General features: G+C 40.4%; 3 protein-coding genes across 4 annotated transcripts; 2 read left to right on the top strand and 1 right to left on the bottom strand.

Annotated features, from left to right (window-relative positions):
- Positions 1 to 360: 360 nt before the first annotated feature.
- Positions 361 to 3,583, top strand: LOC108806356 (neutral ceramidase 2). Its single transcript, XM_018578448.2, has 7 exons — positions 361 to 820; positions 933 to 1,141; positions 1,231 to 1,539; positions 1,614 to 2,119; positions 2,197 to 2,322; positions 2,609 to 2,672; positions 2,745 to 3,583. The coding sequence occupies exons 1-7, from the start codon at positions 513 to 515 to the stop codon at positions 3,458 to 3,460; spliced, it is 2,238 nt and encodes a 745-aa protein (XP_018433950.2). The 5' UTR covers positions 361 to 512; the 3' UTR covers positions 3,461 to 3,583.
- A 231-nt stretch (positions 3,584 to 3,814) lies between these two features.
- LOC108808769 (F-box/kelch-repeat protein At4g38940-like) lies at positions 3,815 to 4,987 on the bottom strand. Its single transcript, XM_018580871.2, has one exon. It carries the CDS (start codon positions 4,914 to 4,916, stop codon positions 3,855 to 3,857), a length of 1,062 nt encoding a protein of 353 aa, XP_018436373.2. The 5' UTR covers positions 4,917 to 4,987; the 3' UTR covers positions 3,815 to 3,854.
- Positions 4,988 to 6,328: 1,341 nt separating this feature from the next.
- On the top strand, positions 6,329 to 10,266 carry LOC108812433 (acetyl-coenzyme A carboxylase carboxyl transferase subunit alpha, chloroplastic). 2 transcript variants are annotated; one of them, XM_018584691.2, is made up of 11 exons: positions 6,329 to 6,545; positions 6,726 to 7,134; positions 7,214 to 7,396; positions 7,605 to 7,765; positions 7,867 to 7,981; positions 8,057 to 8,211; positions 8,302 to 8,353; positions 8,444 to 8,512; positions 8,594 to 8,671; positions 8,743 to 9,936; positions 9,994 to 10,266. In XM_018584691.2, the coding sequence occupies exons 2-10, from the start codon at positions 6,790 to 6,792 to the stop codon at positions 9,910 to 9,912; spliced, it is 2,328 nt and encodes a 775-aa protein (XP_018440193.1). In that variant the 5' UTR covers positions 6,329 to 6,545; positions 6,726 to 6,789; the 3' UTR covers positions 9,913 to 9,936; positions 9,994 to 10,266. The 2 variants fall into 2 exon arrangements, with proteins under 2 accessions (XP_018440193.1, XP_018440192.1); XM_018584690.2 differs by having other exon boundaries at positions 6,330 to 6,545; positions 10,007 to 10,266.
- The last annotated feature ends 825 nt before the right edge of the window (positions 10,267 to 11,091 follow it).

Below are 11,091 nucleotides of genomic sequence, written 5' to 3' on the forward strand. Positions count from 1 at the left end.
ATAATTTATAGAAACCAAGAATATTTGTAGCCTCTGCAGCAGCTAATCATCGCCTTCCCATAATACAATTTTTTTGGGTAAAACCATAATACAAAATTTTATATGATAGTTATATATTTAGGATGCATTTAGGGATGTATGGGATAAACGCGTATTAAAATAATCTTTTGACATGGTTTAGAAAAAGTTAACTGACTTTATCATCATCATCATACCATAGATTCATAAACACGATCTATTTAAACTTAATACGAATTACGAAACCATAATACAAACAAAAAAAGTTTAATATAAATAGAAATAAATAAGGTTATGACAGAGTGTGTAGTTTCACTACCGACATCCACTCGCTTCCACATTTGATTTGAATTTTTCACCTTCTCTCTCCCACTCACGCTTTTGCAAAGTTTCAATCTTTCATGGCGGATTCTCTCTCACAATCACTTCTCGTGTGTAATCTATCTATCTCCTCTTAAAGATCTCTCTCCTTCTTCCTCCTCTCTCCAAAAACCATGACTGTCTCACTTCCATTGTCGTTTCAGTTTCTTCTTCTTCTCTTAACTAGAGCGGTTATTTCGTCATCTTCCGAGTACTTAATCGGCGTGGGAAGCTATGACATCACCGGTCCCGCCGCTGACGTCAACATGATGGGATACGCTAACTCCGAGCAAATCGCGTCGGGGATTCATTTCCGTCTACGAGCTCGCGCCTTCATCGTCGCTGAGGCGCCTCAAGGGAACCGCGTCGCGTTTGTGAATCTTGACGCGTGTATGGCTTCTCAGATCGTTACCATCAAAGTTCTCGAACGACTCAAGGCAAGGTAACCACGACCAATAACCACAGTGTCACACTCAGTGTTATTTTGAACCGTATCTAGTAATCTACAAGAATGTTGTTGTAATAAATATTAGAGCTCTGTTTCCATTTTGTAGATATGGTGATCTTTACACAGAGAAGAACGTGGCAATAAGTGGGATCCACACACATGCTGGACCAGGAGGTTATCTTCAGTACGTCACTTATATCGTCACCTCTCTTGGATTCGTTCGTCAATCTTTTGACGTTCTCGTTGATGGCATTGAACAAGCCATCATGCAAGCTCACCAAACTCTACGTCCTGGTTCTGTTTTTGTCAACAAAGGTAAAAAACTAAACTCCTCTCTTTTTGTTTTCTTAAAATGTAGTAACCAAACCCACTTTATGTGTTGTGTGTGTGAATGTGAATATTAGGTGATCTTTTGGATGCTGGTGTGAACCGAAGTCCTAGTTCTTATCTGAACAATCCTGCTGATGAGAGGAGTAAATATAAGTATAACGTCGACAAAGAAATGACGCTGCTCAAGTTTGTTGATTCGAAGATGGGACCTATTGGTAGCTTTAACTGGTTTGCAACTCATGGGACTTCCATGAGCAGGACTAACTCTTTGATTAGTGGTGATAACAAAGGCGCAGCCGCGCGTTTCATGGAGGACTGGTTTGAGAGTGGACAGAAAATCCCTCGCCGAGTATCAACCATTGTCTCTGATCTGAGACAAAACCGTGAGTCTTTCAGTTACTTACCTAATGTGGTAATAATATGACAAGACTTACCATGGTTCTGTTTTTCTTTTCAGACAGTAGGCTTTTGGATATTGCAGCTTCTTATAAGTCATCTAGAGGACAAGATTTTGATGCTCGAAAAGTCCGAGTAAGAAAGGCGTCTTTCGTCTCTGCCTTCTGTCAATCGAACTGCGGTGATGTGAGTCCGAACGTTCTTGGTACGTTTTGCATCGACACTGGACTGCCTTGTGATTTCAATCACAGTACATGCAATGGAAAGAACGAGCTGTGCTATGGCCGTGGCCCCGGGTACCCTGATGAGTTTGAGAGCACACGTATCATTGGAGAAAGGCAATTCAAAATGGCGGTGGGACTATTCAACAAAGCTACTGAGAAGCTAGAGGGGAAGATTGGTTACCAGCATGCTTATGTGGATTTCTCAAACCTTGAAGTCACAGTTCCTAAAGCAGGTGGTGGATCTGAGACGGTGAAGACATGTCCAGCTGCAATGGGGTTTGGATTTGCTGCTGGAACAACTGATGGTCCCGGTGCTTTTGATTTCAGACAAGGAGATGATAAGGTATAACTAAAGCTTCTTAACTTTTCTGTTTAAACGAATCTGCTTCCTTATGTAACTGTCTCTTTTGTTTTCAAAAGGGTAATGCCTTTTGGAGATTAGTGAGGAACGTGTTAACAACTCCTGGTCCGGATCAGGTCCAATGCCAAAAACCAAAACCTATTTTACTTGACACTGGTGAGATGAAGACACCATATGACTGGGCGGTGAGTGGCTCTATTCTCTGTTTTATGTAATAAGCATTTTGAAACTAGGGCCATCTCAAATTGTTTATAGACTGTTCAAAGAAAATATTAACTATATATTAGCATTATATCTAAAAATTTAAAGTTTTATACTATAACTTGTGTATATATCTTCGAAAAAATTCTTAATTTTTTGTATTTTTAGATTCGGATTTTGTTGGACTACTCCATTTATACATATGATATTAGACAGTCCTGTTTGAAATTATAGATTAATGATGGTTTGTTACTTGCCTGAACCATACAGCCTTCGATTCTTCCAGTTCAGATGTTTCACATTGGCCAACTAGTCATCCTCAGTGTCCCTGGAGGTATTTCAATGAGATTCTCTTTTTGTTCTCATTCTTTAGCACCTTAATGAAGCTTATAATTATATCACACAGAGTTCACCACAATGGCTGGAAGGCGTCTCCGTGATGCTGTGAAGTCATTTCTCATCTCTTTAGACAGCAAACAGTTTAGTAACAACCTTCATGTGGTAATCGCTGGTCTCACCAACACGTATTCTCAGTACATTACCACTTTCGAGGAGTACGAGGTTCAAAGATACGAGGGAGCTTCAACGCTATACGGCCCACACACACTCACTGCTTATATCCAAGAGTTCAAGAAACTAGCCACAGCTTTGGTCAACGGTCAAACACTCCCGCGTGGGCCCTTACCACCGGACCTTTTAGACAACCAGATCAGTTTACTTTCGCCTGTGGTCGTAGACTCCACTCCTATAGGAGTCAGCTTTGGTGATGTTAAAACTGACGTGCCTCCCAAGTCAACGTTCGTGAAAGGCCAACAAGTCAACGCCACGTTTTGGTCGGGATGTCCAAGAAACGACCTGATGACTGAAGGATCTTTCGCTGTTGTGGAGACGCTGCGTGGAGAGAAGTGGGTGCCAGTGTATGATGACGATGACTTCAGTGTGAAGTTTAAGTGGTCGAGACCGGGGAGGCTTAGCTCTGAGAGCCAAGCCACGGTGGAGTGGAGGATACCGGAATCTGCGGTGGCTGGAGTTTATAGATTAAGACATTATGGAGCTTCTAAGTCGCTAGTTGGATCCATTACAAGCTTCTCTGGTTCTTCCAGCGCCTTTGTAGTTGTATGACAATTTACCTAACGTAACATATCCGTGCATGGTGTACAATTTATGAAATAAAAAGCGATGAAAAAAGATTTTAAACACACAATGTTAAGTTATATATATGGAGAGTATAACGCCTTGTCCGTCCGTCTCCTACATCCGTTTATTCGGCTCTTGTTCAAAAAACTCTTTTTCGTGATTGTAAGATAAAAGTATTTTGGTGACCACATAATATAACCTTTCCTCGAAAAGGTTTTACCACATGATATTTTTCCTCGCTTTGACGGTATTGCAAAACAAGTTTTATCCTTAGAGGTATTTCTGTACAAAATAACCTAAAACAAATTTAACCAAATCTATTTTTAAAAACTTTTGCCCTGTATATTATAAATTGGAATGTTATAGAGAAGTTCATACATCAAGGCATGGCAACTATAGATTCAATTAAATCAAAATCCCCAACACTTACAAGATCAGACCACTCAACTTTACCCCAAATCTCACGGCCTTCCTGACGTCTTTCCACTGCAATCTCTGCACACCAAAGCTCTCTTGTTCTACAAATCATTTTTTCATACAAGAAAAGCAGTTTCCCACCGTAATTGACAGCGCGTGGCCACCCTACTGCACTTTTCTTACCAGGAGACAATGTTCCAACACCTTTCACCTCTTTCCAATCCCTATGTTTTGTGTCATAGGCTATTAACTTGTTGTAAAGACGATCGTAGGAGTAGAACGCATCATCAATGACACACACGTTCTTCCAGGTATCAAACTTCTGCTTCCATTTCGTTTCCTCCGAAACATCGTAAATAATTGTATTAACAGACCCATTCGGTCCATGCAACATATGGCGTAGTTCGATGCATGGCTCTGTCATCTCAGGCTCCCACGTTTGTGTTTTTGTATTGAACACAGCCGTGACCTTGTTGTGATAATCAGTACATCCAAATACGTAGATCTTCTCATCCATCATGTGAGCGAGAGGAGTGCCGGTCATGGGTTTAGGCATGGCTGGTAAGGGTTGCACCGTGTGATATCTGCAGTCTATGCTTAACGCACTCGGTTCTCTGCGGTCATAAAGGCTAAACCCACCAAACACATGTATCCTTGAACCATCCGCCGCAGCTACGAAGCTTGCTTCGCGAGGCATAACAGGAAGCGACGAGATATGGACCAAGCGGCGACCCCCGTCGGGTCTGCGGCGGAGATTGTATACACGGCTTTCGGAATTCTCACCCGTGCTCTTGAGAATAACATATAGACAATGTTCGTTGCGGCCTAACAAGGATCTTCTCGCCTCGTAAAGCTCGGGCGACGCAACAAGTGTTCTGAAACGCCTGCAGACGGCAGAGATGGACGGATGAAATCGTGTGGAGACACGCGCTATGATGTCAATTACAACTTCGTCGGGGAGTGACATGATCAGACACGTCGGCTCTGGCTTGGTCGGGGAAGACATCTCCAGATCTATATTCATGTCACTCAAATCTCCGAGACAAGAAAAGAAAGCACAAACCCCCAAGTATATTAGGTCTTACCAAATGGAGTAGCTCAAAACCCTATTTATATTTATTTTTCATAAAACAACCCTATATATAAAAACTGCAGTTTCTTAAAAATTACAAGGTCTAGCTTGTGACAAATAAATAAAAAGGAATAATGCATTTTTACTATTCCTAATTTTTTAACCTTTATTTATAAAGAATAGTTTTTTTTTCCTTCTTACTTTTTTTTAATTCCTCTTTATTCTTATAATTTTATTCTTCCATATTTTTTCCTTACTCCTTCCTAATATTTTTATAATGATCACCAATTAAACCCAATGTTTATCAGAAATCGCAAAGCACTGTAAACGGGACAATTAGTTGTGATTGTATCATTTCAAAGTTCAAATAGAGCATGTCCATTAAAATTGTTATACATGTAGAACAGTATACCGTCCGAGTGTTGCTGAAAAGTTTACATCATGGAATCTAATCGTTGTATGTGAATGCATTCATCAATATAGGATAAAAATAAAACAAAAAAGAGTAAGATATTACACAACTTGGGGAGAAAGCAACTCACATTTTCCATATCATTGAATTTACTCGCTCGTACAATTTATTACGAACACTCTTGTGAGTTTGTAGTTACAAACAGCAAAAATCTCCAAATTATACATCGGTGAAACTTGAGGAGCACTCTAAAGCTCTAGAAGACACCTTGGAAAGGCATTTTGAGGGTAATAAAAATAGCATTCTGTGAAACGTCTTCCTGAATCTCTCCAGCAACTCTCCTCCATCATTTGCCCGAGCGGCTGCATCTGCCGCGTCCTCAGCCATTCCAATACGAGCATAAGCCTGAGGAGACGCCACATAAACAAAAACTCACAGTAAAGGATTGTGATAGATTTAATAGTGTTAAAATCCGTCGTAGTCTAGCTGGTTAGGATATTTAGCTTTCACCTGAGAGACTCAGGATCAAATTCCGGCGTCAAGGATTTTTGTTATTTTTTAAAATAAATTAGCTTTAATTAATTTATTTAATATATTAACTATCTCGATGTTAATAACAATCCGTCGTAGTCTAGTTGGTTAGGATATTCGGCTTTCATCCGAAAGACCTGAATTCGTATACCGGCGTCGGAGATTTTTTTTTTTTAAATATCTTTTCTTCTAATTATTTGACAAAAGATTAGTCCAAATCAAATACACTGTACACACCACCGGCACATAAACCTACCCCCAACAAATCCACCGGAACATATCCAAAAGTTAAAAAAATATAATAATTTTTTTTTTAATCTCACACGGACGAGGCATCACGTGCACACGTGCCAAAGAGCAAGGTTTAACGACCAAACCGGGATACTTCCGGCAAATTGGTAATAATCCAAAAGCTGTTGTGTTCTTCTTCCTTCCTAATCCTCCCAATCAAAATCTACATAAGAATTATCGACACAAAATCCACGCGCTCTCTCACGCTCACATCACTCCCTCGCCTACGCTTGTTTCTCTCATTACAGAAAAAAAAAACCAATCCTTTCGATCTCCTCGATGCTCTCTCTACCTTCCTCCTTCTGATTCCTTTCGTCTTTGGATCTCTCTGTCTCTGTCTTTTCAAGGTGAATTTATTCATTTTAATTGAGCTTAAAGTTTAGACCTTTTCGTATTGAGATTTGTTTATTTATCTAACGAGTCTGACCCATCATTTGCGTTCTTCAGTCTGATCTCTCTTTGGCTTCATTCGCGAATTAGATTTAATTAATTACACGAAAGTCTGATTGCTTTTCGATTGTCCGCAGCTTAATTATAGGATTGAGATCTGTGTTTTGGAGTGCACTCAATTCAATTAATTGAAGAAAAAAAATGGCTGCAATGTCTCATTCGTCTATCGCATTGGGTGGAGCTACTGCCTCTGCTTCGGATTACTTGCGTAGCTCGACCAACGGCGTTACTGGTGTCTCGTTGAGAACCCTTGGGAGGAGGAGAACAATGGTTACAGCCACTGCAAGGAGTAGTAACCTCTACGTGACGGCTCGTCTCAAGAAAGGCAAGAAGTTTGATCATCCATGGCCTTCTAACCCTGACCCCAACGTCAAAGGAGGAGTCTTGTCTTACCTCTCCGAGTTCAAACCTCTGGGGAATGCGCAAAAGCCTGTCACTTTGGATTTCGAGAGACCACTTGTTGAGCTCGAGAAGAAGATTGTTGATGTAAGAATCAATATATACATTGGTTTGGTCTCTAGTTTTTTATTTTTAACATTGTGTCCTTTTGTGTATGTATATGCAGGTGAAGAAGATGGCGGATGAAACCGGTTTGGACTTTACTGAGCAGATTATCACTTTGGAAACCAAGTATAGACAGGCATTGAAAGATCTTTACACGCATCTCACTCCCATACAACGCGTGAACATTGCAAGACATCCTAACCGTCCTACTTTCCTTGATCATATTCATAACATCACTGACAAGGTCTGCTTTCTCATTACTATCCTCTCTTTTTTTTTCTCTCTCTGTTTCATATTAAAGTGTCGTAACATCTTTGTTACAAATTAAGTGTCGGTTTAGTATTTTAATGCAAAAATATACAAAATTAAATATTTGTATTAATCTGTGTGCACAAACTTAAAACACAACTTATGTAAAGTTCATGATTGGGGACTCTCTACTCTTGTTTCAGTTTATGGAGCTTCATGGAGACCGGGCGGGTTATGATGACCCTGCAATTGTGACTGGTATTGGAACCATAGATGGCAAAAGATACATGTTTATCGGTCACCAGAAAGGTAGAAACACCAAAGAAAATATAATGCGTAACTTTGGGATGCCTACTCCTCATGGGTATGTTTCTCTTTAACAACCTTCTTGTTAAATAGAGTTGTTTAAAAAGAGTTAAACAACAACACTCTGATCAAATCTTTCTGTAATGCTGCCAACAACAGTTACAGGAAGGCGTTACGGATGATGTATTACGCAGACCATCACGGTTTCCCCATTGTGACGTTCATCGACACCCCTGGAGCCTATGCAGACCTTAAATCTGAAGAACTCGGACAGGTACCTGAAATGTCTTTTTATGTTTCGTTTATCTGCAGCACAACAACATCTTATGCTTCTCTGTATGTATAATAGGGTGAAGCGATTGCCAACAATCTGAGGACAATGTTTGGCTTGAAAGTGCCAATTCTTTCTATTGTCATTGGGGAAGGTGGTTCTGGTGGTGCCTTAGCCATTGGATGTGCTAATAAGATGTTGATGCTCGAAAACGCAGTTTTCTATGTTGCCAGGTAAAAAAAAAAGTTATCCACAAATGTAGATATGGTGATATGATATTATTACAGGTTGATTGACTCTGTATGTTGTTTTGGCTTTTATAGTCCCGAGGCTTGTGCAGCGATCTTGTGGCAGACTTCCAAGGCTGCTCCTGAGGTCTGTACACTCTTCTGCTACCTTTTTTTCTTTCTAAAGTGTTCTTTAATATTTGAGTTTATAATTGAATGAATCTCTTTTTGTACGCAGGCTGCTGAAAAGCTTAGAATTACCGCCAAGGAGCTTGTCAGCCTTAATGTAGCTGATGGAATCATACCTGTAACTGCTTCTATCTCTAATTTTTGTTTTGTTTTAGCCTCTGCTTTGGACCAGTGAGTTACTCTCTTACATGTTTTACAGGAACCTCTTGGTGGCGCTCATGCTGATCCTTCGTGGACGTCGCAGCAGATAAAGATTGCTATCAATGAAAACATGAGTGTAAGTTTGAATCAACGCTTGAATGTGGATCATAACAGTTTTCTAACCATTTTGTTTTTGTGGTTCTTCAGGAATTCGGAAAAATGAGTGGGGAAGAGCTGCTGAAGCACAGGATGGCTAAGTACCGAAAGATCGGAGTGTTCATCGAAGGTGTTCCAGTAGAGCCTGAGAAGAAAGTCAACATGAAGAGGAAGGACGTTGTAGCCTCCACTAACCTGAAGCTGGAGGGAGAGGTTGAGAAGCTAAGGGAGCAGATTCTGAAAGCCAAGGAGACCTCTTCAGGGGAGGATGAGGAGGTGGAGGGGCTTTCGAGTGAAGTTCTGGACGAGATGATTGAGAAACTCAAATCGGAGATCGATGAAGAGTACACTAAAGCTGCAAAGGCAATGGGTTTGGAGGAGAGACTAACTGCTACGCGTGAAGAGTTCTCGAAAGCGAATGCAGAGGAGCATCTTATGCACCCGGCGCTCATCGAGAAAATCGAGAAGCTTAAGGAAGAGTTCAGCACACGTCTGAGCGAAGCTCCTAACTACGAGAGCCTGAAAGCTAAGCTGGACATGTTGAAAGACTTCTCCAGAGCCAAGGCAGCATCTGATGCTGCTTCGGTGAAGAAGGAGCTTGATAAGAGGTTTAAGGAAGCTGTGAGCCGCCCTGAGGTGATGGAGAAAGTTGAAGCGGTTAAAGCTGAGGTTGTTAGCTCAGGAGCATCGTCTTTCGAAGAGCTGAGTGATGAGCTGAAAGAGAAGATTCTGATGACGAGAAGGGAGGTTGAAGCAGAGATGGTGGTTGTGTTGAAGTCGATTGGTCTGGAGCTAGAGGCTGTGAAACCGAATCTGAAGGAGGTGGTAGCTGAGCAGAGCAGCCTTGTTCCGAACGAAAACATTCAAGAAAAGCTTGAGAAGCTGAACCAGGAGATCACGGAGAAGATTGAGGAGGTGGTGAGGACGCCAGAGATCAAGAGCATGGTTGAGTTGCTGAAAGTGGAGGCCGCAAAGGCGAGCCAGACGCAGGATGGGAGTCAGAAGATCGAGGCGCTTGAGCAGCAGATCAAGCAGAAGATAGCTGATGCTCTGAGCATGTCAGGACTGCAGGAAAAACAAGAGGAGCTCGAGAAGGAGCTCGCAGCTGCGCGTGAACTAGCTGGAGAGGAATCAGACGAGAGTCTGAAGGAAGATGATGATGACGATGAAGATGGTTCAGGATCCGGGAGATCAGAGATAATCAACCCCAGCTTCGCATGAAAACACGAAAGAAGACATTGATTTGTAAGTCAATAACATTGTCTTATAAACTAAACCAAATACTAACTAACTAACGCAAAGACAAAACTCGCAGGGATCTTGAAGCAGCTCTTTTCTATTTACATTGGTAAAGACACCCGTAAGAGGCTTTTCTTAGAACTCTCTGTCTATGATCTGAGCAATAGCTAAGAGGAACAAACAACTTAGAAGCCTGCTTTCTTTAGTTTTAGCTTCTGGATTGGATTGAAACTTGTATTTGGATTCATTTCTGTATTTTTGTTATTTCTTGTTTCGTTAGAACAACTAGTTTTGTTTTCTTGAGTCTCACATGACAATACGTAACACTTTTCACTATTCTGTTCAACCCTTTTGATTTATTCATAGATTTTGTCTAAATGATAGTACCCAGTTATACACTCATGTAGAATAAACCAACATTAAGTGGACTAAATCAGTTACTAGGTCACATTCAGGTTTGGTTCTGTTTTTTTCTTTTCTTTTCAAGTTTAACTTTTTTTTTTTGTAACACCTTTTCAAGTTTAACTATTCAGGTTTTATATATGTCCAGATAGATTTTATATGAAAAAATGGTTACTACCAAAATTGCATTCTAAATAAATTTTGCTTATTTAGACAACTCTTTAACAAATTTAACCAATTGATATAATTTTTTTCCCCAAATTTCTATTGTTATTGTGTTGTCGTTTGGGACGGTAATGAACTTTTCAAAGATTGTTGAGGAAATGACAATAACAAATAAAGTACCTAAAGTTGGAGGATATTGACACTTCATCCATTTTAACCACGGCAACTTATCAAATCATCCGTCGGCGTCTCTGATTAAGTGCTTAACTGCAACATCTCCGGTAGGACAAAAAAAACATAATAATAAGCAATACGACCGCAAAGTGTAATAAAATAAGAACATATCTTAGGTTCCTATTATCTCCATTTCACACATATCCAATATCATGTATGAGCAAAACGGCAAAAGTGACACGCATTTTCTCATGTAACCTTAGCTTTGAAACAAACCCAAGCAAGACAGAGAGACAGAGAGAGACTGTCTTTGTTGGGTCATTGTTTACAACGACGTGAAAGCCATTTCTCAACTAGTTTACTGTCTTAGTTTCTAAGCATTCTAATCTCCACCTCACTTCACACAGCTTCTAAGCCACT

The sequence above is a fragment of the Raphanus sativus genome, chromosome 6 (assembly GCF_000801105.2).
Source record: "Raphanus sativus cultivar WK10039 chromosome 6, ASM80110v3, whole genome shotgun sequence".
Lineage (NCBI taxonomy): Eukaryota > Viridiplantae > Streptophyta > Magnoliopsida > Brassicales > Brassicaceae > Raphanus > Raphanus sativus.